The sequence below is a fragment of the Sciurus vulgaris genome (assembly GCF_902686455.1).
Source record: "Sciurus vulgaris genome assembly, chromosome: 9".
In the NCBI taxonomy this organism is placed as follows: Eukaryota; Metazoa; Chordata; class Mammalia; order Rodentia; family Sciuridae; genus Sciurus; species Sciurus vulgaris.
This window is the reverse complement of record NC_136469.1, coordinates 81,808,585-81,836,183: the sequence shown is the minus strand read 5'-3', so window position 1 is coordinate 81,836,183 and position 27,599 is coordinate 81,808,585. Positions and strand designations below refer to the sequence as shown.

Here is a 27,599-nt window from a genome sequence, read left to right as displayed (position 1 = left end):
ATAGACTTGTACACAAATAATCATAGCAGCTTTATATGCAATATCCCCAACTGAAAAAAAAAACCCAAATGTTCATCAACAGATGAATATGAATAAAAAAATTATGATATATCCTCACAGTAAAATACTACTCACCAATAGCAAAGAGTAAACTATTAATATCTGCTGGATCTCAAAATAATTATGCTAAGAGAAAGAAAGCAGACACAAAATAGTACATACTGTATGATTCTATTTATTAAAAAGTTGCAAAAATGCCAACGAATCTATGGTGACAGAAACCATTCATTGAGTGCTTTTGGTTGGGATGGGGGATGGAGAATGGAAGGATAGAAGGATTTTGAAGTATCACTTGGAAACTTGGGGAGTGATGGATGTATTCACTCTTTTGATAGAGGTAGTGGTTTCATGGGAGTGCCAAAGCTTATGAAATTGTGTACTCTAAATGTGTGTAATATACTGCAGTCAATTTTACTTCAATAAAAAATGTTTTTAAAATAAATAAATAAAAGGATTGATCACAGAGCTTCCTTCCCAAGAGGAAAGCAAAAACTTAATGTTGTAATCAGTCTTGGGCTCTCATAAAGGAAACAGTGAATAGGTGACCAGTTGATTGTGAGAACCCAGATAAGTATTTTCTCATGAACTGTGAGGATGGATTCACAGCAGGGGAAGAGATTTAAATTTCTCAGTGCACTCACTCTGAAGTTATTAAATTTTTAAAAAATGGTATGGATTTCTGTCCAGAGTCACAAGACAAAGCTATAAGACAGTGGGCTGCATTTCTTGCCTGTCAAGAACTGATACAGCAAGCACAGAAATATAAAATGCCTCATCAGAAAATTAATGCCCCAATATTCAGAAGGCTATTGTATCTGGGTGACAAATTTCAGATGATAAAGAGAGATGCAAATGTAAGCCGTGTGGTTTGATTTTTTTTTTTAAAGATGAAACAGAGATACTGCTTGTCACACTTAACTTTATATTAATCAAAATAGAGTTTCTGTTTTTTCATAGAAAAGCCAAACTGGTTTTGCCAGGATTAATAATGAACAATAATAAATCTCAGGAAGCAGCAAATGAATTTCAGGGCTAAACTAAAGGACTAGATTAAATGGATTAATTTTCCAATACCCAGGATCAGAAAGAGGGAATTTATGATAAGGGACTAAAAGATACAGGTCTTGTTTCCTCCGTGACTGGTACCAGAGTGTGTGTCCACTAGCCCTAAGATGGAAGCAAGAATTCTGGGCTGATTTACTAAATGTTGCTAAGCATTTGAAAATAGATGATGTACATTTGTGGGATACCTTTTCATTATTTCAAATTGCTTTAGTTTTTTTTTTTTTCTTTTAAAAAGATGCTACCAAAAAATTTAACATGGTTTTTTTCTATATTATTATTGTTTGGATGGTGGGTACTGTGGATTGAACTCAGGGGCACTCCACCACTAAGCCACATCCCCAGCCCTAATTTGTATTTTATTTAGAGATAGGGTCTCACTGAGTTGCTTAGCCTCGCTTTTGCTGAGGCTGGCTTTGAACTTGAGATCCTCCTGCCTCAACCTCCGAACTATATCATATTATTAAGAATATTGTTTTTCTAGGCTGTTTTCAATTTGATGTAGAATGATTATTCAAGGCCCAGAGTCATGCAGGAAGTTTTGTTACAGTCTGACTGGATAAAATTGTCAATGAGAAGCTAGGATTATAGTCCTGAGAGTTGAAAGGGAACTTGAAAATATCTAGTGAAATTATGGAGGCCAGGGATGGCTCACCGATCACAGAAGCAAGGCTATGTGTAGCTGAGTCTTATAACTCCGGTGTTCAAAAGCTAAACCATTGCACAATATTTAAAAATTAGGTCAGATTTCCGAAAGTACCATGAGGTCATAGGGGACTGTGAAACTTAAGAGAGAGGCGTTTGGAAAATAAAGCAATGGCTCTGCCTTTCACAGACTTTACCTAAATGTACTTAAACCCCAGGAGAAAGGAGCGTAGCATTTACGGCACACCTGCTGTTGGCTTGGCACTCTGTAGAAGCTGTGATAATAAAGTTAACATGTGCTCCCACAGAACATTTGCTGTTGTAGAGGGAAAAAAATCCACAAACCACTTCATGCAAGGTCTTCGAGGGCAGAACATAAAAGCTAAGGGGAAAATACAAAGGACTTCTCTCATTCTCTCCCTGTGAGAGTCTGACGTTTCCCTAGCCTTAGAAGCATTTTGACATTCTTTCTGTTTCTCTCTTCTCCTTTCACCAGGTATCCGGATTAGTTCCTTTACTCAGACTGACCTGACTTCACGAAACGTTCAATATGTCCATTCGAGTGAGACGGAAAAGCATTCTGATGCCTTCAGCTTTGTGCTGTCTGATGGAACCAATGAGGTAAGCCAGGCGCTGGATTCCATCCTTGAGTGGGTATCGATTCCTTGCTGTCTTTGAATGGAGTGGGCATAAACTAGTAATAGGAGAGCATCCTTTTCCTCTGCTCTCAGCCAACAAATAGAGGCACCCTCTGACAGCCGCCTGGCCTCTTTCCAAGAGTACTCATTCCTGGGATCCTGGTTGGTCAGGCATGCCAGGAATGGTGTGAAAGGGAACACAGGGAGCATCTGCCTTCTTATCAATGGGTAGTGCTGGAGCCAAGCATCCCACCTGCACTTTCCTGCCATTCTAGGTGACTCAGACTTTCCATATCACTATTCACCCAGTGGACGATTCGCTGCCTGTGGTACAGAACTGGGGGATGCGCGTGCAAGAGGGTGTGAGGAAGACCATCACAGAGTTTGAGCTCAAGGCAGTGGATGCAGACACAGAGGTAAGAGTGCTCCCCTGGTCTCTGGCTGAGTGAGGCTGATCTAATGGCAGCCTTTGCTTCATAGGTATGCATCCTGAGAGGAGCGCTCATTGGTGAGGTGAAAGCAAGCATATTGGAGGAATGTGTAACCAGGGACACCATGCCTTCTGGAAAAGGGGAACTAATACATTTGGGATCAAGCCATTTTTAAACCCTTCCTGAAACCTAAGTACATTCATTCTCTCCCCTGATTACATGTAGCAATCCTCTTAACATACTGGCTTTGTATTATGACTCATAGAAAATCAGGTGGATGGTCTAACCTTCAGACATAATTCAGTTTGCCTGAAAGCACACCACCACACTTACTAAGCAGTAAGACTATAGCATGGTATTATGTGTATCCGTCTCTGTGCACTCATTCATTCATTTATTCATTCTAGCATCAAATATTTATTACGTATTGGCTGTAGGCTCTGCTCTAGGTGGTAAAAGCAGAGCTGTGAACAAAATGGATGAAGTTCTGGGCTTCAGGAGTTTGCAACCTTTAGTTGTAGGGAAGGATAGTAAAGAAAGATCCGATCACATCAGATATGATAAGGGTTATGAAGAAAAACATGAAAGGTGAGGAAAGGAGACAGAGATTAATGCCTGTGCTATTAGAGTGGTCAGGGAAGGCCTCTCCGAGGAAGTCACATTTGAGCAGGGATATCATTAAGAGAAAGAGCAAGCTATGTGGTTACCGGGGGAAATTCACTCTCCAGGTAGAGGAGCCCGAAGTGCAAAGGTACTGCAGTCCAAATGCTCTTCTGTCCTGAGAACTGCAGCAAAAGTTGCAAGAGACCAAGAGACTGGAACCCATAAACAAGCAGGAGGCCAGGGAGGGACTCTGGGACCAGGTCACAGAGGGCCTAGCTGGCCCAGGTCAGTCCTCTATACTTTAAGTTAGTGAAAACTCCTGAGTAAGGTTTTATGCATCTCTTTTTCCTTTTGTGGGTCACCTTAGAATCAGCAATGAGAGATGATTCACTTCTGTTATGATGCATATGGGATTCTGTATATAAAAGTTTTGAAAAAGTAAGGAAAATGGATGAAGAGTAAATGAACGGTTTTAAAGGTCTGTTTCCTACCATCCTGGTAGAAGTTAAACATTCAGGCTTCCCCCATGACCTGAAGAAAAGAAATTAAATGTTTTAGTACTATAACCGAAGGCACCAGAATGTAAGTCCAATTATGTAAAACAGATAGTTTTTCTCTCTAGCTTTGTTTCTGCTATCTATTACAAAAATGCAGTCCTTATTTGGTAAATGCCTTTGGTCAGCTGTTGACCACCATTCACTCATCAGATTTCTCTTGTCAACTTCCCTTCCATCCTGGGCAGGCTGACTCTGTCACCTTCACCATTGTGCAGCCGCCACGCCATGGCACCATTGAGAGGACCACCAGGGGGCAGCATTTCCACCTCAGCTCCACCTTCACCATGGAAGACATCTACCAGAACCGCATCAGCTACAGCCACGATGGCAGCAACTCCCTCAAAGACCGCTTCTCCTTCACTGTTTCTGATGGGAAGAACCCCTTCTTTATCATCGAGGAAGGAGGAAAAGAGGTGAGGGGTAAAGGTAATGAGGGAGAGGCCTAGTAACACATGCCCGAGGTTGGGTGGCATGTGGATTTTTAACTTAGAAATATACTGGTCTTGGGCAAATTACTTAACTTCTCTAAGCCTCAGTTTTTCATCTGTAAAATGGGCACAGGAATAATTACCAGCTTCAAATAATTTGTCCGAGGATCAAAGGAGGTAATCCTCATAAAGTGCACCTCTAATAAAAGATGGTAATTGCTGTTAATGTTATTATTTCTCCCTTTTTTGCCCACTCTTTACTCCTTGAGTTTTTCTTTCATCTGGTGTTTCAATTATATCTTGTGGTTCTAGATTCTCTCTTTTTGGACTAAGGACCCTCAATCCAACCAGAGATTCTCTGTGTTTGACAGATAGCAGTGGTGAAGAGCATGGCTTTTAACCATGCTCTTGAGATACTGACTTAAGTTCTGGCTCTGTCCTTTAGAAGCTGTGTGAGCCTGTAAATCATTTAATCTTTCTAAGCCTCAGTTTCCCTATCTGTAAAGTGGGGGTGATACCTACCCTCCTGGTGTACATAAAGCACTTAGCTCCATGCCTGGCACACGGGAACCATCAGATAATCTGTGGCTGTAATCAGCACTGTCATCATCATTTTAGGACCCACGTGTGCAATCAGTAAGAGGTTTTTCTCTTGCGGTTATGAGATTGCCAAGCTTTCCTTTCTGAAAGAATGAATCCTCGCGACCTACAGGTATCTAAAAGGAACTTTAAGATCCTCTTCTCTACCTTCCCTGCCATTTTCCTCATCCCTTCACTTCGTGACAGGTCTCCTGCAGTACCATAAATGTTCCCTGGGAGTAAGGCACCTTTGGGCCCTCCTTCCCACATCTCTGTGTCTGACTCGGCAGTAGAGGTTTTAATGAGCAATTTGTTTGTACTCTGCTGTACCTCCAGGACAGTGGGAGGGTCTACCCTTAGTCCTGCAGAGCTCCTCTCCCTTGCTGATGATCCTTGTTTTCCTGAAAGAACGATCCTCCTGTGTCCTTCACAGACAAATAAAAGGTCATTCTCAGCTGACCCGTGCAGTGGGTGACTCTCGGGATTTCCCTGCACTGCAGCTCTGCCTGGCAGCTGTCACCGTGATTCTCCTCTCCCTCTGTAGCTGCTGTCCCGTTAGTTTGACTCTCAAAAGAGAACAAAGATTTCAGGATGTCTCAGTAAGAGGGTTGCCCCTCTTCTAAACAGAAAAGGTTACAGCAGATCTGGCAAGGGATGGTATCATTTCACAAAGGAAAATTATTTACAAGATGGGTTGTAGAAGATTGAAAAGCTAGCATCCTGCTGCCCTGTGTTCAGGTTTGTGGTGGCCACTCAGGGACAGCGAGGCGCTGGATCAGACCTGTGTGTGTGTGTGTGTGTGTGTGTGTGTGTGTGTGTGTAAAATCTAAATTTCCATTCACTTGTTCCGCAAGTGCTTTTATTCTTTTTTTTCTGTCCCTTACCCCCAGAAATACTTTCCCTCAAAACAAACAAGCAAACAGCAAGAACAAGAACAAAAACCTAGAAGAGGGAAGGAAAAAAGAAAATCTTATCCCATGGATGCCTCTTTTCATGTCTGACAATCCCACCTGAAGACATCCACATTAACATTTTAATGATTATTTTTGTCACACCTGATGAAACTGTTAACAAGGTCATTGAAAGGAAAATACTCTGTAATGTTTTATCTTAGGACAGTGTTGATCTCAACTAAAGATGGCACAGGGGCTGGGGTGCGGCCCAGAGGCGGCATGCACGCCTAGTGTGTAGGAGGCCCTAGGTCCATCCCCAGTGCCACACGGCTGTGGATGTTGAGTTTCATTTATGCCCCTGCAGATCATGACAGCAGCACCCCAGCAGTTCCGAGTGGACATCCTCCCAGTGGATGATGGCACCCCTAGGATAGTCACCAACCTGGGGCTCCAGTGGCTGGAGTATATGGATGGCAAGGTAAGGCCTGTCCCTTCTGCCACCTCCATGCTACCCAACTTTGACTAAGTCCTAGTGAGAAGTGACTTGGACAGTGACTAGTGAGAAGAACTCCAGTTCAACTTATGATTATTACTCCCTAAGCAAGCTGATTTTCCTAACGTGGGCAAGCTGCATGAGCTTGGTAAGGATTCTTTATGAGTTAAGATTGTGCAGGATTGGTTAAGATTGAGGGTAGTTTAACAAAGGAGTATTATTCAACCATGAAGAATAAAATCATGTCATTTGCAGAAAAATGGATGGAACTGGAGATATGATGTTAAACAAAATAAGTCATATTCAGAAAGACAGGTATCATATGTTTTACCTCAAATGTGGAATCTAGGGAGAAAAGATGGCATGAAAGTAGCAGGGAGACTATTAGAAAAGAGGAAGGGGATCAGGAGGAGATGGGAGGGGATGGAAAGGAGGGTAACAGAGGATGGGTATGATTGAAGTATGTAATTTGCCTAGGTGATTATGCCATGAAGAACCCCATTATTCTATATAATTAAAATATGTTGGGGCTGGGGATATAGCTCAGTGGTAGAGTGCTTGCCTTGCAACCACAAGGCCTTGGGTTCAAATCCCCAGCACCGCAAAAAAAAAAAAAAAAAAAAAAAAAGTTAATACAAATAAATAAATAATATATTTTATGCTAGAATATGAAAAAGGATCATATATAGTTTAATACAGAAACACCCCTGAAATACAGTAGGTCAACAAGATGGAAGTATTTGTTTGCTTTCACATGTAGGGTGGAAATAGGAGTTCAGTCTGGAGTTGTACCTGACCTATTAGAGATGTCGGTAGATTCCTTCCATAATATTATTCTGCCATTTCTAGGGGGTTTCTGTTGACTACATAGCCATATTTCTTCAGGAATTCATCAATATTCCAGTGTGAGGAAAAGAAAAAAATGGACAAGTAGCGGTCAGGGAACTTCATTTTAAATGTTCTCATTTAGGTATCATTTTCCGTATCATGCTGCAAGTGACGCAGAAATTGAACATGTCATTCATACTCATTTTCCAGTGCCAAGAAATTGGTCACCTGGCCCAGGTGTTTTTTGGCAGACTGGGAGGTAATGTCTCTAGCCTAGCAGGCAGGTGCTAGCTCCAACTTTCTTAACTGGAGAGGAGGAGCGTAGACTTTGAAAAACTTAGTGTCTGCCAAAAATGAGAAAGAAGCCAGTATTTTGTACTAGAGGAATTCTGTTTTATAAATTTCTTTCTCTCAGCTTGGTCATTTTAAGGTATGTGCCATAATTTGCACACGGTAACATGTCACACACTCAATCCACATCCCCACCCAAACACACATGCATTTCTTCGTTTTAGTTCAGAACTGATTTCTTACTTTGGTGGGTGGTATTCCCTTGAGGCTGTGGCTTTTTTCCATCTCCCTGGAACTGATTAGTTGTCATGTGTGTAACTGTTGTGCCAGAGCTTCCCAATGAACCAATTTGGTTTCTTAAAATGAACAAAATTAGTTCAGATTCCTCTTACACCCTAATTGACTTTTTCCCCTCAATATTCGGAATGATTCTTTTCTTCTCCTTCTCCAGTTCCACTCCCACAATACACCAGTAACCTCTATTTTGCTAAATTCAGAAGTCAATTATCCCCCCTTATCTTACTGAACTTCCTCAGGTCTTTGCTCTCACTAAGTATTTGTTGAACAAATGAGTAAAGTTTAGCCAGTATATTTGGGTAGAGTTGGGGTTTGGTACATTTATTATACTCAATTTCAAGCAATGCATTTGACTCCTATAAGGTTAAAAATAGCCATCATCTCTGTATTGTGTCATTCTTTCAAAGTTCCAACCTCCTTTCAAGGCCAAACTCAAATCTCACTGCCTCAAATCCCTCTTTGCTCACCTCCAGTGGAATTAATCTCTCCCTCTCCCCAAAAGTCTATAGCACTCTTTTTATATCTCCATTATAGCTCTTGCCATATTGACCTTGCTCCTGAGCCTCTCTTTCCCAATAAAGTGAATACCTTGAGGACAAAAGCTAGACTAGTTTCTATCCTCATAGCGTCTCCTGTCCTGACAGAATTTTCTAGGTAGTAAATGCGCTCAGTAAATCACTGTTGAACTGAATTAAATCTGAGTCAGAGGGTCTTGTTCCTGCTTTAATTCCCACTTCAGGAATTAAATTTAATGGTTTTCTATTCTAGGCAACCAACCTGATCACCAAGAAAGAACTGCTGACCATGGACCCAGACACAGAGGACTCACAACTTGTCTATGAGATAACGATGGGCCCCAAGCACGGCTTCCTTGAAAACAAGCTGCAACCGGGCAGGGCTGCTTCCACGTTCACCCAGGGTGGGGACCTGGGGAACTTGGAAATGGGAGAACTCTTCAAATGCCACTCTCTGCATCCCTGTTCTTCCTCATAGTCACTGGCAGCTACTTATGTCCAAGTAACCTATTTGCAAACAAATAGATCTTTTAGTGTCTAGCATATACCTTGTGAATTTTACTCCGTTTTTTTTTTTTTTTTTTTTTTTTTTTTTCTTTTCCTGTTACTCTAAACTATGGTAAAGAAACAATGATCTTTACCATGTCCTACCTTTAGGTTTGGGCTAGGTCTTCTGAAAAGGGTATGTGGCACGGCCTGGTTTTCTTTAAAACAAACAATAACCAGAGTTTATGAAAGATCTGTGATCCTGTGTGATTTATTTTTTGTTCTCTAAGAATTATTGTAGTTGCTTTTGTTTGTTTTTATTTTTTTGTTTTGAGATGGTGGCTCACTGTGTTGCCCAGGCTGGTTTCAAACCCCCGAGCTCAATCAATCATCCCTCCTTGGCCTCCTGAGTAGCTGGGACTATAGGCACACACCACCACACCCAGCTTCTGTTTTTTTTTTGTTTGTTTGTTTGTTTGTTTTTTAATCTTTGGTTAAGAAATTAAAGTCAATGTGTATAGGTTGCTCAACAGAAACGTTTTCCTGTTTGGATTTCATAAAGCAGATCATTTTGCATTTTCCTTTCTTACAAGACACTTCTAGGCATCTTTTGAGGATGGGACTCATTGGGAACCATTGCTGCCACACTACACCTTGAATATCATGCTCCATACTTATTTTTTCCTCCCAGTCCTCAATTGTGTATTCTCTCCTAGCACATTTTTAGATGGACCTTGTGTATGGGTTGTTTTAATCCAATTCTAGTGTTTAGGGCTGGGTATGAGGCTACACACAGAGGATGCAGTCCAAGAATTCTCTGTCAACTCTTGAATTTGCCTTTCCACATTCCACAGATGTTCATGAAGGACTTTCTGTCAAGACCCTGGGATTCTCATTTTATAACAGCATAAGAATACTTTCTGTACATAAAGACAGGTCTTTTGTTAGCCAGGACTGTAGAATTTTATTTAAAATCTGGGGGAAAATTTTATGTTAAAGACATAAATTAAGACTATTTCACCGATGTCTTTGGCAAAATAAGTTCTGCCCATGCCCCATGAGAAGAAGAACCTATATGGTTTGGTGTGGGAATCTGTGAGGCTGTCTCTGTATCTCCAGGTTAATTCCCAGTGCATTCACATCAAGTCTTTTTTCTCACAGAGGATGTGAATTTTGGGTTGATCCGTTACGTGTTGCATGAGGAGAAGATCCACGCAATGATGGACAGTTTTCAGTTTCTGGTGAAAGACAGTAAACCCAATGTGGTCAGTGATAATGTCTTCCATATCCAGTGGTCCCTCATCAGCTTTAAATACACCAGGTACAAGTGTTACTATGCTTTCCTTTTTGAGAAACAAATGAGGAAATGAGAAGAAATCAGGATGAACCTTCCCCCCCTGGAGTGGGGGCAGCTTTGGTCACCTGTGGAGGATGTGGTGGTCATGACAATGGCAAAAATGACAGTGATAATAATAGTAATATTTATTGAATACTTTGCATACCAGGCACTGTGCTGGGTACTTGACATGCATCACAATATTTACTTGGAATTATGAGATGAATTCTCTTCTTGTTCCCACAGCAACAAAACAATAGAAACAGAAAAAGGTTAAGTAACTTGCTTACAAATAGTTAATAAGCAGTAAGACTAGGATTTAAGCTCAGTGATCTTAACCATTGTGCTTTACTGCCTTCTCTACAAGTATTTTTCACTTCTGTCTTCAAGTTTTAGAAAATAATCCATGGCATATATATACAATGGAATATTACTCCGCCATAAAGAATGATAAAATATGGCATTTGCAGGCAAATGAATGAAATTGGAGAATATCATGCTAAGTGAGATAAGCCAATCTCAAAAACCTCAAGGACGAATGATCGGATGAGGACATATAATGGGGGGTGGGAGGGGTTAGCGTTAGGGTTAGGGTTAGGTTTAGGGTTAGGGTTAAGGAGGGTGGTAAGAATGGAGGAAGGAAGGACTGTATAGAGGGAAAAGAGGGGTGGGAGGGGTGGGGGGGAGGGAAAAAAATAACAGAATGAATCAAACAACATTACCCTATGTAAATTTATGATTACACAAATGGTATGCCTTGACTCCATGTACAAACAGAAAAACAACATGTATCCCATTTGTTTACAAATAAATAAATAAATAAATAAAACTTTTCTTTCTAAAGTTAAAAAAAAAAAGAAAAGAAAAGAAAAGAAAAGAATCCAGTAAAACTGATAGGATTTATTTTTTAAAGAAGACAACCAAGTTTTGGAAATAATCCTGGCCAACATCAACAAGATCCTCACCTACCATCTGTATTCTCTCTGTTCTCACACTTATATTCTCCCCTAGCTCCTTTGATTTTCACAGAATTGTATATCAAAGTCATGGTATAATGTTGTCAGCTTTTGAAGGTATTTTCCTAAGCTCCTGGAGAGCTGGAGAGGCAAACAGAGAGAAACTGATAGATGCAGGAGGGGAACATGCATGGTGCTGATTTCATAGGTTAAGTTATAACTAGGGCTGGGCACCTTGGTGCATGCCTGTAGTCCTAGTGGCTCAGAAGGCTGAGGCAGGAGGATCGCAAGTTCAAAGCCAGCCTCAGCAACTTAGTGAGGCCCTAAGAAACTCACTGAGACCCTGTCTCTAAATAAAATACAAAATAGGGCTGGGGATGTGGCTCAGTGGTTGAGTGCACCTGAGTTCAATCCTTAGTACCAAAAAAAAAAAAAAATCATAACTAGGTTTATTTTTTTTTCTGGGCCAAATAATTCTTTAAACCTATATTCAGAGACTTACTACCATAAGAAGCCAATTTCATGACAATTCATGTGCGAGTTGTAACTCATATATAAACCTGAATTCATGTGCCCAGACATAGGTTCTTCTACTCCTAGACACACTTGGAGAATTACAGGACAGTTAGAATCAAATTTAAAGTATAATGTTTTGCTGTTTGCTATTATTTGCCTCTTGGCTGTATCTCCTTCAAAATTAAATACATTCAGTCTAACTCATCCCTTTTTCTATAACCCTCTAAGGTTTGATGGACTAAGTAGTAGAGAGGGCCTTAAAGTTGACAATGAGATCTCAAAAGCATTTTGCCCCAAACCCTCACAGCAGCAAGACACATACCAAGGTCCAGTGGCTGTCCTGAGTGATTTAGAACTATGCCCAGTGACTCCATACTCTCTTATGGCCTTTCCAAACCTAGATGCTTCTGAGTTAATGGCATATGACTTTCATTGGCTCCTACTTGGAAAAGCAATTCAGATCCTTAGCAGTACACTAAACTTATCCTATCTCCTCCCCATTGACATAAAACTTCATTTGTCTCAATACCGTTGTCACCTAGGCTCGGATCTCAAGCTCTCACCTCTGGCACGACCCTGGCTTCCTTATGAATTTCCCTGATCAGACTGAGCCAGCTTCTACCTTGGCTAAGTCCTTACCAGCCTTCTGTGCAGCTTCCCTAAGGCGCACTGGCTTATTCTGATTACTCTACCATGGGAGGGAGAGATTGTAATTTCTCCATGCCCTGAAGTCTGAAGTTCATAGCTCCTATGTATTATCCATCTTATAAATGACTGACTCAACTCTTTCTCAATATGGGCAAAGGTGCACCTCAGTGTTCTGGTTCATTTGACACTGTGTCTGTTCCAAGTAAACAAAGGTTCCTCAGTTTCCATGGGGTTTCTTTGGGTTTTTTTGTTTGTTTGTTTGTTTTTCTTGGGGTTCTGGGGATCGAACCTAGGGCCTTGTGCTTGCAAGGCAAGCACTCTACCGACTGAGCTATCTCCCCAGCCCTCCATGGGGTTTCTTGAAGGCACAAAACTGCTTCTTCTCTGAACTGCCTAACACCAATTACCAAACAGATGAGACAGGCATTGAACAAGTGGTTTCTTCTTGGCCATGGGACTGATTTTCAGTGACTGCCTTTTTCTGTGTTTCTAGCTACAATGTCAGTGAGAAGGCGGGGTCTGTCAGCGTCACCGTGCAGAGGACTGGGAACCTGAACCAGTACGCCATCGTCCTGTGCCGCACCGAGCAAGGCACAGCCAGCTCCAGCTCCAAGGTCAGCTCCCAGCCTGGACAGCAGGACTACGTGGAGTATGCTGGCCAGGTAGGTGGGCTACAGACCTGACTCCTGAGTTTACCTGCTCCAGCAAGGTCGGAGATGGTGGGAGCCTGGGCTTCAGTTAGAAAGTGAAGTTGGAGAGAAGTAGATGGATTGGAAAGATCAGTAGGAATTGATAGGATTTAGCAGTGGATTTGATAGTGGGACAGAAGGGAGAGACAGATGATGATGCCTCATGCATATAAGCCAGTTTGATGGATTTGTGCTGTGACTTTGCCTTGGACGTTTTAAGTGTGAGTTGCCTTAGAAACAACAGCTAGACGGCTGTATAGAAGAGCAGGGACTGAGGAGAGGGGTCTGAGGTAGAGAGAAAAACTTGCAAGTCATCTACGTGCCTGTGGTCCTTAGCACCAGGGTGGCAATAAGCAAGAAAAGGGAGCAGTGAGGAGACCAGGGTGGTGCCTCAGGGTAGAGTGTGTGCTTAGCATGAGCAAGGTCTCGGGAACTAAAGAGAGAGAGAGAGAGCATCGGTTGAAGAGAAGGAAAGAATAGTCAATTCCTTTAGGGCAAAGGGCCCTGTGTCTGTCTTCCTTTATGCTAGGTATTTAATACTTATTCAATGTATGTTGAAAGTAATTTCAGTATTCTATGGCAACACAAATCTCTGTAAAAGAAAGTGGGCTGGAACCTTTAATTGAGCTCAGAAATCAGCTGGACTAAGCTGAGCCCTCTTATGTTCAATTTAAATGAAGAATTAGAAAAGAACAGATAAGCCGAAGGATCTTTTAGCAAAAGGCTAAGACAGCATGTTCTTGTGGTTTCCTTTTTTTTTCCCCAAGAAAAGACAAAGGACTGTGAATGGTTTCTAGATCTTAAATAGAGATCTATTGAATGTTTCATTTTCATTTTCTTGAGGGTGATTTGAATTATAGAGTTTAGTAAAAACTTAATTTGATTAGTCAAGTAGATAGGTGCTAATAATTCTCTGTTTGATTAAATTCTGTGTTTTTCAGATATGTGTGGCCCTAGATGTTTATTTGACTAATTTTTACACTTGTTTAAACTCTCTTGGTTTGCACAGGGTATAGGTCCCGCCCTTTCACTTTCGGGCAAGTTCATATCCCTGGTTTCATTTGAGGGCTTTACCTGTCCTCTCCTCTCCTCTCCTCTCCTCTCCTCCCTCCATCCCTCCCTCCCTCCCTTCCTTCCTTCCTTCCTTCTTTCCTTCTTTCCTTCCTTCCTTCCTTCCTTCCTTCCTTCCTTCCTTCCTTCCTTCCCCTTTCATTTTTTCAACGAAGTAAAACCAGGAAAATTCCCTTAAGTTCATAATTGTGTGCCTATCAAATAATTTCTCTGTATTGTATTAGACTAAATTTATTCATGTTATAGTTCTAGCCCATTTGAATGGCAAAGAATTTAGTTAATTATAAAGTTAAAATTAGTTGGGCTTGTTTAAATAACTTTCTAAGAATTTAAACTCTATTTAGTACAATGAGATTCTATGTCAAATTTAGTTATTTGAGTAAGATGGTCATGGTAATGATAATATATTTGTTCAGTGCTTTAAAATATTCTTGGTCCTCCCAATAAATATGTAAAATGGAAAATTATTATCGTTATTTAGCTGATGAAGAATTTGATATTCATAAAGTCTTATAACCTTACCCAGTTTGAAAGTAACAGAATCAGAAGCTGAGCCTAGAACCCCATACTCCAAGGTCAGCACTAAGTAAACAAATGATGGTTATTGCTCTCCCAAGTGAGTTAGTAAAACAGGATATGAGTGATCATTACCTGTGTTTCTATAGTCACCAAACGGTAGGAGTCGGCTCTACCCTCCACGTCCCATACAATAAATCAGCCCAAAGGTCCAGGTGAAGACTGGAAAGAGGTGACTGAAGCTCCAGGCAGTGCAGCAGGGAGAAGGGTTAGAGGACCCAGCTGTTTAATTCAGTTCTCAACCCACTGGGCTTGGTGCTCTTTCTCAGGATACTCCTGTGGACCAGGGTAGGGAACACAGAGGCTCAACTCCTGTTGTTTGCTTTGTGGCAGGTACAGTTTGATGAGCGAGAAGACACCAAGTCCTGCACCATTGTCATCAACGATGACAACGTGTTCGAGGGGGTTGAGAGCTTTGCTGTGGAGCTCAGCCTGCCAGCATACGCCCTGTTAGGGGAGTTCACCCAGGCCAAGGTCACCATCACTGACACCGAGGATGAACCCACGTTGGAGTTTGATAAGAAGACCTACCGGGTCAACGAGAGTGCTGGTTTTTTATATGCACCGATTGAAAGAAAAGGTCCGTTGTGCCAAAGGTGATGAGGAGATAAAATAATGGCTCATGATCCTTGAGTCCCTTTTATGTGCCAAGTGCTAATATGTCATATTAACTCGTGTGTGTGTGTATTGACCCACTTCATCCCCAGACAGCACTAATAAAGATTCTACCCTTACTGAGTTCTATCCGAAGGCCTCTCTTCTTAATTCAAGTAGTTAGAGCTCCATTTATTCTTAAGTCAGACTAGAAGACTGGTTATATTTAACCTAGCAAATTATTCATGAACAAAGTATTCTTAATCAATCACCCAATCCATAAAATATTTAGTAACCTTGGTCAAGGAAGCAAGTATAGAACCTTGGTTCTTAGAAGACAGAAAATGTATTTAAAGATTTCCTTCCTAAGTATCATATATAGAGCTCAGATGAGAAATAAACTGTGTGAGAAACAAAGGACAATTCTTGAGGGTTCAAAAAATTAAAACAAAGATTTATGGATTTATGATAGAGACTTTAAAACAGGTAGGAATGGAATCCCCATGACTGTAAATGATGATGTCAGGTTTCATTATTGAATCTGCTCACTGGGTATTGGTGTAACAAGTATTGTAGATGGCACAAAACCTTGCTAATACCCCTTGGAAAACAGGCAAGCCCCACTGATTGCTCTAGGCCACCAAACCAGGCCAGAACAGGATATCACCAAGGGACATGCAGCACTCATAAGTAAAGCCATTTGTACAGAGAGGCAATTTTTATTTGGTTTTGTCTTCCTGTTTTAAAACAAGCTTCTTTCTCTCAGGGAAAATTAAAGTGCAGAAGTTTATCCAGAAAAGCAGTGAAGTGTGCTCACAGCACTACCTTCAGGACACAATTACTTTGCTACTTAAAGTACCAAATATGTCTCTTATCTTTTCACCCGCTGTGGTCTTAGATGGTGGGCAATCAGACTTGTGAATTAACAGAGCACAAAATTCACAGAATAGGAAATCTATTTTCAGTTATTTGGGCAAGTATCTGGGGTATATTAAATTCTCAAGCAGTTTATACTATAGGCTTAAAAAACACTATAACTCTGGAAGGTTAACTGTGTGTCAGAGGGAACCAAGCTCATTAAGTGACCAGACAGTCTAAAATTTGAGAAGCGCTTTTTCAAATGTCTGGTTTTCTTGCCATTTGTATTGCAGGTGATTCAAGCAGCATCGTATCTGTAATTTGCTACACAGTCCCTAAGTCTGCTATGGGCAGTAGCCTCTATGCTCTAGAATCAGGCTCAGATTTTAAATCTAGAGGGATGTCTGCTGAGAGTCGAGTGATATTTGGGCCCAGTGTTACCATGTCCACCTGTGACGTCATGCTCATTGATGACAGCGAGTATGAAGAAGAAGAGGAGTTTGAGATTTGCCTGACTGATGCTTCTGACAATGCCCGCATCGGAAGGGTGGCAACAGCCAAGGTGCTCATTAGTGGTCCCAATGATGCCTCCACTGTCTCCCTGGGCAACACAGCTTTCACTGTCAGTGAGGATGCAGGTAATGGAGAGCCTCTCTGAGGTTCTATCACCCAAACTAACTTCAGAGTTTCAGTGTCTTCACACAGTGGAACTTTTCCAGTTATGTATCTGTCCAAAGCAATTGGTGGGGAAATTTCTCCCACGTGGTGTTTCAGAGCCCAGGCTCCACCCTTCTTATGGCTCCATAGTAATCTTGAAGTCCCCTGTATGCTGCTGACAGAGGGGATGGCAGCTATGCTGAGTATCTATTGATCTGAGCCAGATCAAGGCCGTTCACCTCTTTAAAGGGATTCTGAGGAGTGTTGGAAACTAATGTTTTTGAGCACAGACTGAATGTCAGGCACCATGCCATGTGTAGTCCATGCATTCTTACTAGATCTTCTGTGGAAGAGAAAACATTACACCGAAGAGCAAATGGAGTTCCAGAGAAGTTAAGTAAATGACCAAGGATTAAACAGCTAATACAGTGGCAGAGCTAAACCAGACTCTGTTCTTTTGACTGCACCATGTTTCCCTTCCCACATCCAAATACCTAGCTTTGACTTCACGTCACCTCACAGCATATTGACTATAAAAATGTGGCAATTGGTAGGGTTTTCATGTCAGCCTTTCTCTGACCATGGTTTAAGACACTACAAAATATGATGTCACAGTCGACCAGAAGATGAGTTTCATTCCTAAAATAAGCAATAAGCACATGTGGTCTGAGTAATGATATGTGCACCACTTGAAGAAAATAGGAAAATCAGCCCAGTTAAAACATTCGATTAGGAACATCCAGCTTTGGGTCCCCTAGAGTCCCCAAGCTGGTTGTTGACTGTTTTCTAGCTAAGGACCCAGTCTCTGTTTCTTCTCCCTAAATAGCCTTGAGATGGTTTACAGTGGGCACTTCTCTCCAGTACATTGTTATGAACACTCCCTAGAGAGCTGTCTCTCCAGCACCATCTCCATGAGGTCCTCCTCTGGAACTCCTCTTGATCATGGTGTCAGGGGAAAAGGGGCAATGTCACCTCTCAGCCCTCCTCAGAGGAGGCATAGGACCACCACCAAAGTTGAATTAGATCAACTGAGTGGGATAAAGCTGCCACTGTTGCAGTGAAAGAAATCAGTGTTCTGAAAACCCCCTGATTTTCTGGTTCAAGGTTGACCATGAAAATCTCTTAATCAGGCACAGTGAAGATTCCAGTTATCCGCCATGGTACTGACCTTTCCACTTTCACATCTGTCTGGTGTGCAACGCGGCCCTCTGACCCAGCTTCTGCCACTCCAGGAGTTGACTATGTCCCCAGCTCTAGGAAGGTGGAATTTGGGCCAGGTGTCACTGAGCAGGTGAGTCTGCAACATCAAAGTCTCCACAAACTCATAAGTCTGGATGACACTGTTAGTGTCACTTTCTTTAAAAACAAGCTTAATAAACAGAAACAAAGGTATGAAGGGATCTTCTAAAAACTGTCCAATTAGTCTGTTAAGCATCAAATATCCTAATTTAGAATAGAAATAGCACTTGTTTGATGTAAATATCTAGAAATAAACTCCAAAGAATGTGATAAAGAGATTATCATTTTGTGGATTAAAAAAAAAAAAAAGTCTTGCTTTAAGACCACCAGAAAAAGAGGAGGTGCCGCCTCTGCCCTGGTTTCCCAAAGGCAGAGAGTCGAGTGTTGAGCCTTCAGTAAACTCTGCTTTGATTTCATTTCCAGTACTGCACCTTGACTATCTTGGATGATACTCAGTATCCAGTAATTGAAGGACTGGAGACATTTGTGGTTTTCCTGAGCTCAGCACAAGGGGCCGAACTGACCAAACCCTTCCAGGCTGTCATTGCAATTAATGACACATTCCAAGATGGTAAGAAATTGGAGATGCCAGCTGGTGGTTTCAAAATATATTTCTATTTTTTTCCTTAACTTCCATGTATATGACATTGTAACTCATATTTTCATTCAAGAAATATGTGTGTGTGCTGATATTCTACCAGGCACAAAGAAATGTACAAACATTGGACTATGAACTCGAAGTTCAATGTCAGACCCTAAAACAGAAAAATAGAGCATATTATGACAAATGACCCAATGTGAATGTGAATCCATTACTATGGGAGCAGAAGGAGCCAAACACTATGCGTGGGGTGACTGTAGATTTCACAGAGGAGGTGATAGTAAGCCAAGTTTTCAAGTATGATAAGAATCATGATAAAAGAAATCCTATCACAAATGGAGAGACATAGTATATACAAAGTATAAAACATAGATGCATATTTGGGAAACAGTGGAATGTTCCCTTTTGCTTTGAGCATGGCAAGAGATAAATAGAGAAATGAAATGGGAAGACGGGTTGGAGTCAAATCCTGTTTTAGTAAGTTTTTTGCTCCTGTGACTAACAGATCTAACCAGAACAATTTTAGGAGGAAAAGTTTATTTGGGGGCTCACAGTTTCAAAGGTCCTAGTCCACAGAAGGCCAGCTCCATTCCTCGAGGCTGGAGGTTAGGCAGAACACTATGGTGGAAGAGCGTGGCAGAGGGAAGCAGCTCACATGACAATCAGGAAGCAGAGAGAGACTCCAGTCTCCAGATACAAAATATGTACCTCATTGCCACACCCCCAATGAACCACTTCCTCCAGCCACACCCCACCTACCTTCAGTTACTTCTCAATTAATCCCATCAGGGGTTAATTCACTGATTAGTTAAGGTTATAACCCAATCATTTCTCCTCCAAACCTTCTTGTATTGTCTCACACATGAGCTTTTTGGGGACACCACATCTAAACCATAACAAACCCTAAGAGGTATTCTGTTCCAGCAAAAGAGAGCAACAGATACTTGTCAGCAGTGGGTTGATGTGATTTTGTGTTTAAGGAAACTTATACTGGCAGTATTGAAGATGATATGTAGGAATAAAGAGAGGTTACTGCTGAAGGTATAATCTAAGTAACTGAGGATGAACAGGAAAGGGCTGTTTCTTCTCAGGAGAAGTGATGGAGATTGGAATAGTCAGAACTTTAGAATACATTGTGTGGATTCTAGAGGTGGGTGGAGAAGATTGAGGCAAATTTTCCACATAAAGCAAGAGAGCTTCAATGGTAGACTGTAAAGCCCATGATAGAACTCTTTTATTGCCTAAAAAAAATCCCCCAAAGAGAAACAGGAAGCCCAGCAGCTATCTCTAATATTTTTATTCATTCTTAAATAATCTATATCTTGTGTATAGTAGTAAAATATGCAAATGCCAAAAAGATATACTATGAAAATTAATTCTTCCTTCTACCTCTCTATTTCTCAATCCCTGAGGTTCCCTCACTGGAAACAACCACTTTACTAAGTTTTTTGTGCGTTTGTCCTTTAGGAAAAAACATATTTATGCATATATGCATATATGTGTATGTATGTATGCTATTAACATAAACACACATATATGTTTGTACACACATACACATACTCTTTGCATCAAAAATGATGGTGTCTTATTTTAGATCCTGGTTTATTGAAGTATAACTTACATAAATGAAACTTCGCTCCTTTTAGTGGACAGTTCTGTTTTGAAAAATGCATACAGCGATGTGCCCACCACCATAACAAAGATGTTGAATAGTTCCAACACCCTGTAAAATTCTCCCATGGTCCTTTGTGATCAATTTCTGCCTAAACCCAAGATCTGACAATCACATGTCTGTTTTCTGTCCCTAAAGTTTTGCCTTTTCTAGAATGCCATGTAAATGGAGTCATGTAATATGTACCATTTTTAGTCTGATTTCTTCCATGTAGGAAAACCCACTTGTCCATATTGTTGCATGTATGAATAATTCATTGCATTTATCGCTGAATAGTTTTCCATTGTATGGATGTACCAGAGTTTGTTTATCCATTGACCTGTTGAGTGACATTGGGTTCTTTTAAGTTTTTGACTATTTTAACTAGAATGGCTGTAAACACTGACATATAGATTTTTGTGCTAATGTACTTATTCACCTGACTGGAGTAAATACTTAGAAGTGGTGTTACTGTGTCATATAGTTAGTGCCTGTTTGAGATTATCAGAGTTTTATAGAAAAACTTTCAAAAAAATTATTCTAGTAGGTGTGCAATGATATCCTGAGGCTTAAAGTGTTTTCCCTAGTGACTAATGACACAGATATTTTTTCATGTACTTTTGCCATCCATATATCTTTGTGAAATATTATTCAAATATTTTCCCCTTTTTTAGTTGACTCTTTTCTCCTCTATTACTGTATTATTGTGCATTCTGGACAAAGATTTGAATCTTGTAAATATTTTATCCCAGTCTGTTGCTTATCTCTGTTCTTTTTAAGAACATCTTTCAAAGTACAATAGTTTGTCATTTTGAATTAGCCACACTTGATCAATTTTTCTTTCACAGATCATACTTTTAGTCTTGTATCTGAGAAATCTTTGTCTTGCCCAAGGTTGAAAGATTTTCTCCAGTATTTTCTTCCAAAAGTTCTATTACTTTAAACTTTACATTTATGTTTTTGACACACAAAACAGTAACTTTTAATCATGAACAAGATTATACCAGCTCTATGATTCTACGATCCGAATGTTACTTCAGAGTTTATAGAGTGAGCTGTTAAACATATCCCATTTGTTCACAATCATGGCTTTCTTTTTGTTTCTAGTTGGTAGTTAAGGAAACTAAGAAAAAAGGGGAGTAAACAGTCCCCCATAGCCTAGCAGGAACCAGTACACGTTCTCAGGCTTTTGAGTCCAAGTCCATTTTCTTTGCATTATGCAATGTGGTTATAGTTGGCGTAGTGGTAGAAGCCATGGAATATTTCTTTCCTTAGTGAAAGAGAAAATAAAAGAGGGAAAATCAATTCTTCTTGTTGAAATGACTTCTTAGCCTTCTGTATAAAAGGTTAGTTAATTTCCCTCTGATGAAGTGGAAAATGAACACCAAATTGGAAGTCCTAAAATAAATCCCAGCCCTACCATATCCTTGCTTTTTAGCCTTAGACCAGAGGCTGAGGGTTACTAATCCACATTTTGTTCTTCTATAAATAATAAAGATACTTACCTTATGAGGTTGTTGTAAGGGTTAAATTAGAAAAAATATACAAAAATTCCTCCTGTAGTCCATGGCACATCATAGATGTTATTACCTATTTATTCCTGGCACGTCTGCAATTTGTGCCACTAACCTGTGAAATTCCAGTAACACATACAATCTTCATTGTACTCTGGTCAACACAGAAGATTCTAGTTACATTTTTCTCATTATGTTATTGATAGGTGTTGAGATTGTAGACTTAGAGAATACACATGTGAAAAAAAAAAACATTTCTCATCTTTCAGGGAGGCTACAACCATCCATTTCCAGTCAAGAATTTGCCCTGAAGAAAGAAATCCCAAAACCTATTTCAGTAACCTATTGTAATATTTCAGTGCTTACTTCTGTTGGTTACCTTTCCTCCTAGTAATAATTAAGTTCTATTGAGTCCATTTTCTGGGCACACGCTAGGGTGGAAATATCTTCACAACAGCCCCATAGCTTGTTACACAGGCTGAATAATTTGTGCAAGATCATGTGGACAGGAGGTGATAGAGCCAGAGCAGAACTCTGGTCTGTGTCATCCATGCCTCATCTTCTGGTTTCCTATCCTCCCGTGCTTAATTTTTATATTGCAGTTTTAGCTGGTCACTGCCCTCTAGACAGCGATGCTTGCCATTGCTCAAGATGCTTACAAAGCCATCTTTCAGCCTTCTGATGTAAGCTTAGCTCCTTTCATCTTTTTTCACTGGGCTGATTTCAGAACCTTAAATCATCTAAGTAGCTCATCTCAGAATATTTTCCTGTTTCTTACCTACCTCTTCTGCTCTGTTACCTAGAATTAGGCATGAGTAACACTGACTGAGCAAGACAAAAAAGGCCATGTAGCCACTACAGCACTATTCTCCTGCCTATGCAACTGTGTCTTACCTACTCATTAACTTCAAGGAACCACAGGCCAGATTTCCCCTAAATCTCCAGCTTAACTGTTCCTGTAAAGAGGCCATCACATTCCAGGCATGGTGTTTTTATTCACTTTGTCAGTTACTAAGAAGATTAGCAGGGTAAGATGTTTATAGAACATCCTCTATGCCTAAGACTGTGTTCAACATTGTATGGGTTACAGAGTAATAGAGAGCAGAGTCCTACAATCTATTTCTGGATTCCAGACTTACACTAGAAAAAAGATAACTACAATGGCCAGGTACAATAAATATTGCACCTGGGAGAGGTACTGATAATAAGTGTGTTATACCCAATGTGAGCCCATGAACCTTCAGGAGGAGATCTGTTTTATATTTATGCACCCCATTAGTGTGGAAAGAGAGGGGCTTTGCAATCTGGGGGAACCAACTCGCAAGGCCAGTGCTATACCTTCCTGGGAACTATACTGCTTTATGGGGTTATTGAGATGACATTCATACATATATGAAAGCCCTTAACACACACATTCATTGTGCAGAAATCTGTTCCTACACTCACCTTGTTTTCTTATATTGTCTCTTGTCAATCTCCTGCTGAGAATTGTCCACTCCCAGGGTCTGTTTCTCTCTCTCCCTCTCTCCAGATAGCAAGAGAAATGAGAGTGAGTATCTTGTTAAAGAGGAGTCTTCTATAGCTCAGGAAGAACTGGGGGTTGGTTGATAAATACATGACAAACCCTAAACATTACCACATTACCACTTTAGCACTTAACTTTCTCGTCTTACTTGAGGCATGCCAGGCCAGCAGGGAAAACCAATCTAGAGCTGTAGATGTCTGCCAGGAGCAAACAAGCTTTCCTGATTGTTTTGCTTTTTCCCTGGCAACCAGCATCCTGCAGGTCCCCCGATACTAGGTGATGTCATTGCTACCTACCTTTTAACAGCACAGGACTTCTTCTGGATGACATAGTCCTCACTGGTTAACGTACAGGGCTTTATGCCAAAGCTATTAATTCCCTTTGGGTGTCTTTTCATCTGCCTCTTGTTAAGTAATATTTGGTAACTGGTAGGCTAGGTTCAGATGATGGGATGGTTTTGTTTTTGCCAAAGCTAATGGTTCTGAGCAAGGGTAGGTGGGAGACAAACAGCTTTCGACACATGGACTTGCAGAGCAGGGAGCTGCCTACAGCAACCCTTCCTGCTCCTTCCTCTCAGGTTTGGCAAGGCACATCCAGAAAGCAGCCAGGAAATAGGTGGTAACAGCTTTAGGGTGACTTTCCTACAGCCTTGAAGATTAATTCACTTTAGGAGACTTTGACATATGACCCTCTGGATTGTTGGTGAAGAAATTAATAACCAGTAGTCAACAAAATATTGAGCTTGGGGAAATGTCTTAATGCAGAGCTTCACAGTAGGAAGTAAAGAGGGGGGAAAAATGATTCTTCATGTTGAGAAGCCTGAAGTTAGGGGATAGATCTAAACCATAATATATTAATTCCTACCAAAATTTGAGAGTGCCTCCATGAGCCAGTTACTGTATTGACTATCATGCACATATATTCTCATTAAATTCAATCCTCTCTCAGTTCTATGAGTTGGATATCAATATTTTCAATTTAAATATGAAAAAAACTCCAAGACTCAGAAAGTCTAAATAATTTGCCCTGTGTGCTCTACAGTTAATAAGTAGTAGGACTGGAATGGATATTCAGGCTTGTTTACCCCAAAGTCATGTTTTTAACTACAGTTTGACTGTAGTGCTTCTCTAAAGTCCAATGAGGCCATGGCTTATTAAAGGTTAAGCTATAGTAGCTGTCACAGAGTAGGAGCCAAATTCAGCCTATATATGTGTTTTGTTTGTTCCCAATAATTTTGGCTTATGTGGAAATTCTTTTTTACCATTTTATTTTATTTGTTATTATTTTTAAATTAGATGAAAAATCCAGATATCTGACTTCATTTGAAATTAAGATCTGACAACTGGAGACTTTTTTTTTTTTTTTTTTTTTTTTTAATAAAGAAATGAAACAGGGCTGGGGATATAGCTCAGTTGGTAGAGTGCTTGCCTTGCAAGCACAAAGCCCTGGGTTCAAATCCCCAGCACCGCAAAAAAAAAAAATGAAATGAAACACACGTCTTTTTATTTTTTTTTATTTAGTTGTAGATGGACATAATACCTTTATTTTGTTCATTTATTTTTATGTAGTGCTGAGGATTGAACACAGTGGCTCACACATACTAGGCAAGCACCCTACTACTGAATTACAACCCCAGCCCCTGGGGGCCTTTAAACAGAGCCTGCACTTCTCCCTTTGTGAGTGTCCACTCTTCCCTTTTGTCCACCTGGCCTCAACATGAGAATATGAGTGGCCATTTGCCATAGCAAATAGCCTTGCTATTTTCCTTATTGCAGTCCTAGGAGAAAAGTGAACTGTCGAGACTGTTGAATACCCATGTCACTGCACAGTTTTGTTTTGTTTTTTTAATACCTGTTCCATTTCTTCACATGCATTTCCTGCCTGTATTTGAGATGGTGGCCACACCCTGAAACTGAGCAAAGACAGGCGAGAAGTTGATTTCTTCTATTTCATTGGAATCATGCTCAAAGTAGAAGCAGTTTCCTTGCCTGACAGCAACAACCATGCTTGAAATCCACTTAGCACCTGTGACTTGTCAGCCTGTGTTGGCCTTTTGCCCAACTCTGTCGTGGCTCCCGCGTCCCTCTGCCTCCCACTAACGATGCCTCCATCTCTCCACCTGCTCACCCAGTGCCAAGCATGCAGTTTGCGAAGGATTTGCTCCTTGTGAAGGAGAAAGATGGTATCCTGCATGTTCCTATCATTCGGAGTGGAGACCTGAGCTATGAGTCATCAGTGAGGTGCTACACTCAGAGCCATTCAGCTCAAGTCATGGAGGACTTCGGGGAGAGAAGAAATGCAGACTCTTCACGGATTACATTTCTGAAAGGGGAGAAGGTAAGTGGAACTGTGGTAACATAAAGACAGCATTCTCTTCTTCCTTGTCACCTTTATTTGTCCACGGGTAGGTAAATTAGGTAAACTTGGAGAATTTTTTGGAACGTCCTTACTAGTTGATAATATTTTAAATAACACTATCTATTCCATTTGGCTATCTTCTTTGTCTCCCACTTGCAACCAAACATATCAATAGTTGAGCTGTGCAGTTTAGATGATGTGCAGCATTTTGGGAACCTAGCGCCATCAAATGAAGCACTTTCCACTGAGGTTACTTAGAGACTAAGAGATAGCTCTCTGATATCTGGGTCCCTCTCCCAGGACAATATGTGTCCTAACATAGGACTGAATAGAGAAATGTTGAGTAGATTTAAGTCAGTGCAGTATTCTGTTGGTAAAGTACCCGAAAAGTCATGCATGTGGTCATAGGAACTCTGGAAAAGCTCATCAGTAAACACTGGGCATCAGAATCAAAGAATTCAACCACAGTGTATGTCAAAGGTTTATATTGAATGAGAATCCATTTCCCCTTTTTGAATCTCAGTTTCACATGAGTGGGTTAATTATACCCCTTTGTTCAAGGCACACCATCCTCATTGGTCTACCCGAGGCACATTTTTTGTTTTTAGTTTATTTATTCATTTCATTTACTTCCATTTCCAGCCACATTCCCTTCCTCATCCATCCAACTTTTATGTTTAATCTGTATCCCTTTGTTTGTATTTGTTTTATTAAAAATTCTTGTTTAGTGCACATGAATTTTAATTGATAAAAATGTTATCATGTTATGTATTTTTCAATTTTTTACTGTTGTTAACAATATATTTTGAGATCTGTCTGTGTACCTCTAATCAGTTGCTTCTGACTGTTGCTAATACACAATGTGCATTCACTGTATTTCAGTTATGCACTCTCAGCAATAGACAGTTAGGAACCTCAGGGATTGCCCCTTACACTCTGTCACCACAAACAATATTTCAGTGCCTGTCCTCATGGCTGAGAGAGAATTTCTTTTGATATATATACTCAAAGGCAAAATTGCTAGACCATAGGACATGCATATGCTTAATTTGGGGGAAAAAAAAAACATGTCAGAATATTTTCTAGAATGTCATTAGAAATGCAGGAGGGTTGCTACAAGCCTATATCCTCTCCAACACTTAACATTATTCATCTTTTACATTTTTGCAGAGATAATTACAAGCATAAAGGCATATCATGTTTTAATTTGTATTTCTCTAATTACTACTATTTTATATTCATGTTAACTTATTGGACTTCCAATTAGCTTATAAGCATATTTTTGTTCTTTGTTCCTAATTTTATCATTTTGTTCTTTTTCTCACTGACTTTTACAACTTTCTTAAATATCCTAAATGTTAATTCTTTGCCGGTTTTGCATGCTATTAACATCTTTCACTTTCTGTCACTTTCCTATGGTCTTCTTAGTTCCACAAAGTTCTTTAATCTTGATATAATCAAATGTTTCAAAATTTTGTCCTTTTGAAATTTAGCCTAAGACCTTACCCATTGTAGGTCACTCCAAATTTTCCCTCTATTCACCAATACTACAAAAAAAAAAAAAAAGTAAGTTCCTTCTTTGGGACTTTTAAGAGTTTTACACATTTATGACTCATAAAGCCCTGTCCTAGTTATATATTTTATTGGAATTTTACTCATGGCAGGTTGAAACATGTTTATGAACACATGCAAACACTACAGATACAATCTCAGCTTTGAGTCTATGTGTCTGTATTTGCTCTAAGCTCAAAAGAGGATTCTCTGCCTGTTTATGAGAGAATTTTTAACTTAATGAAAGTATAAAGAAAATACAGCTTAATTATCTATATGTTACTCACATGACAATCTATCATCATTCTTAAGTGTGCTTTTGAATCTTCATTTTCTTTGATTTGCTAAGCAAATATCTTTAGGTCTTGGCATATACTGTAATGTCTCTTTAAAAGAATTTCACAAATCATCACTAATTTCATGCTTTCTCTAAGGAATTCTTATTCTAGGAAA

At 40.2% G+C, this 27,599-nt stretch overlaps 1 protein-coding gene across 1 annotated transcript in view; it reads left to right on the top strand.

Annotated features, from left to right (window-relative positions):
- Positions 1–27,599, top strand: part of FRAS1 (Fraser extracellular matrix complex subunit 1) — a 436,825-nt gene that overhangs the window by 368,479 nt on the left and 40,747 nt on the right. Inside the window, exons 48-59 of the mRNA XM_079152936.1 lie at positions 2,264–2,388; positions 2,681–2,821; positions 4,182–4,409; positions 6,261–6,374; positions 8,574–8,724; positions 9,968–10,127; positions 12,756–12,924; positions 14,932–15,178; positions 16,344–16,688; positions 17,838–17,998; positions 18,370–18,517; positions 25,369–25,574. Of these exons, the coding sequence (XP_079009062.1) occupies positions 2,264–2,388; positions 2,681–2,821; positions 4,182–4,409; positions 6,261–6,374; positions 8,574–8,724; positions 9,968–10,127; positions 12,756–12,924; positions 14,932–15,178; positions 16,344–16,688; positions 17,838–17,998; positions 18,370–18,517; positions 25,369–25,574 (2,195 nt within the window). The remainder of the gene's footprint in view (positions 1–2,263; positions 2,389–2,680; positions 2,822–4,181; positions 4,410–6,260; positions 6,375–8,573; positions 8,725–9,967; positions 10,128–12,755; positions 12,925–14,931; positions 15,179–16,343; positions 16,689–17,837; positions 17,999–18,369; positions 18,518–25,368; positions 25,575–27,599) is intronic.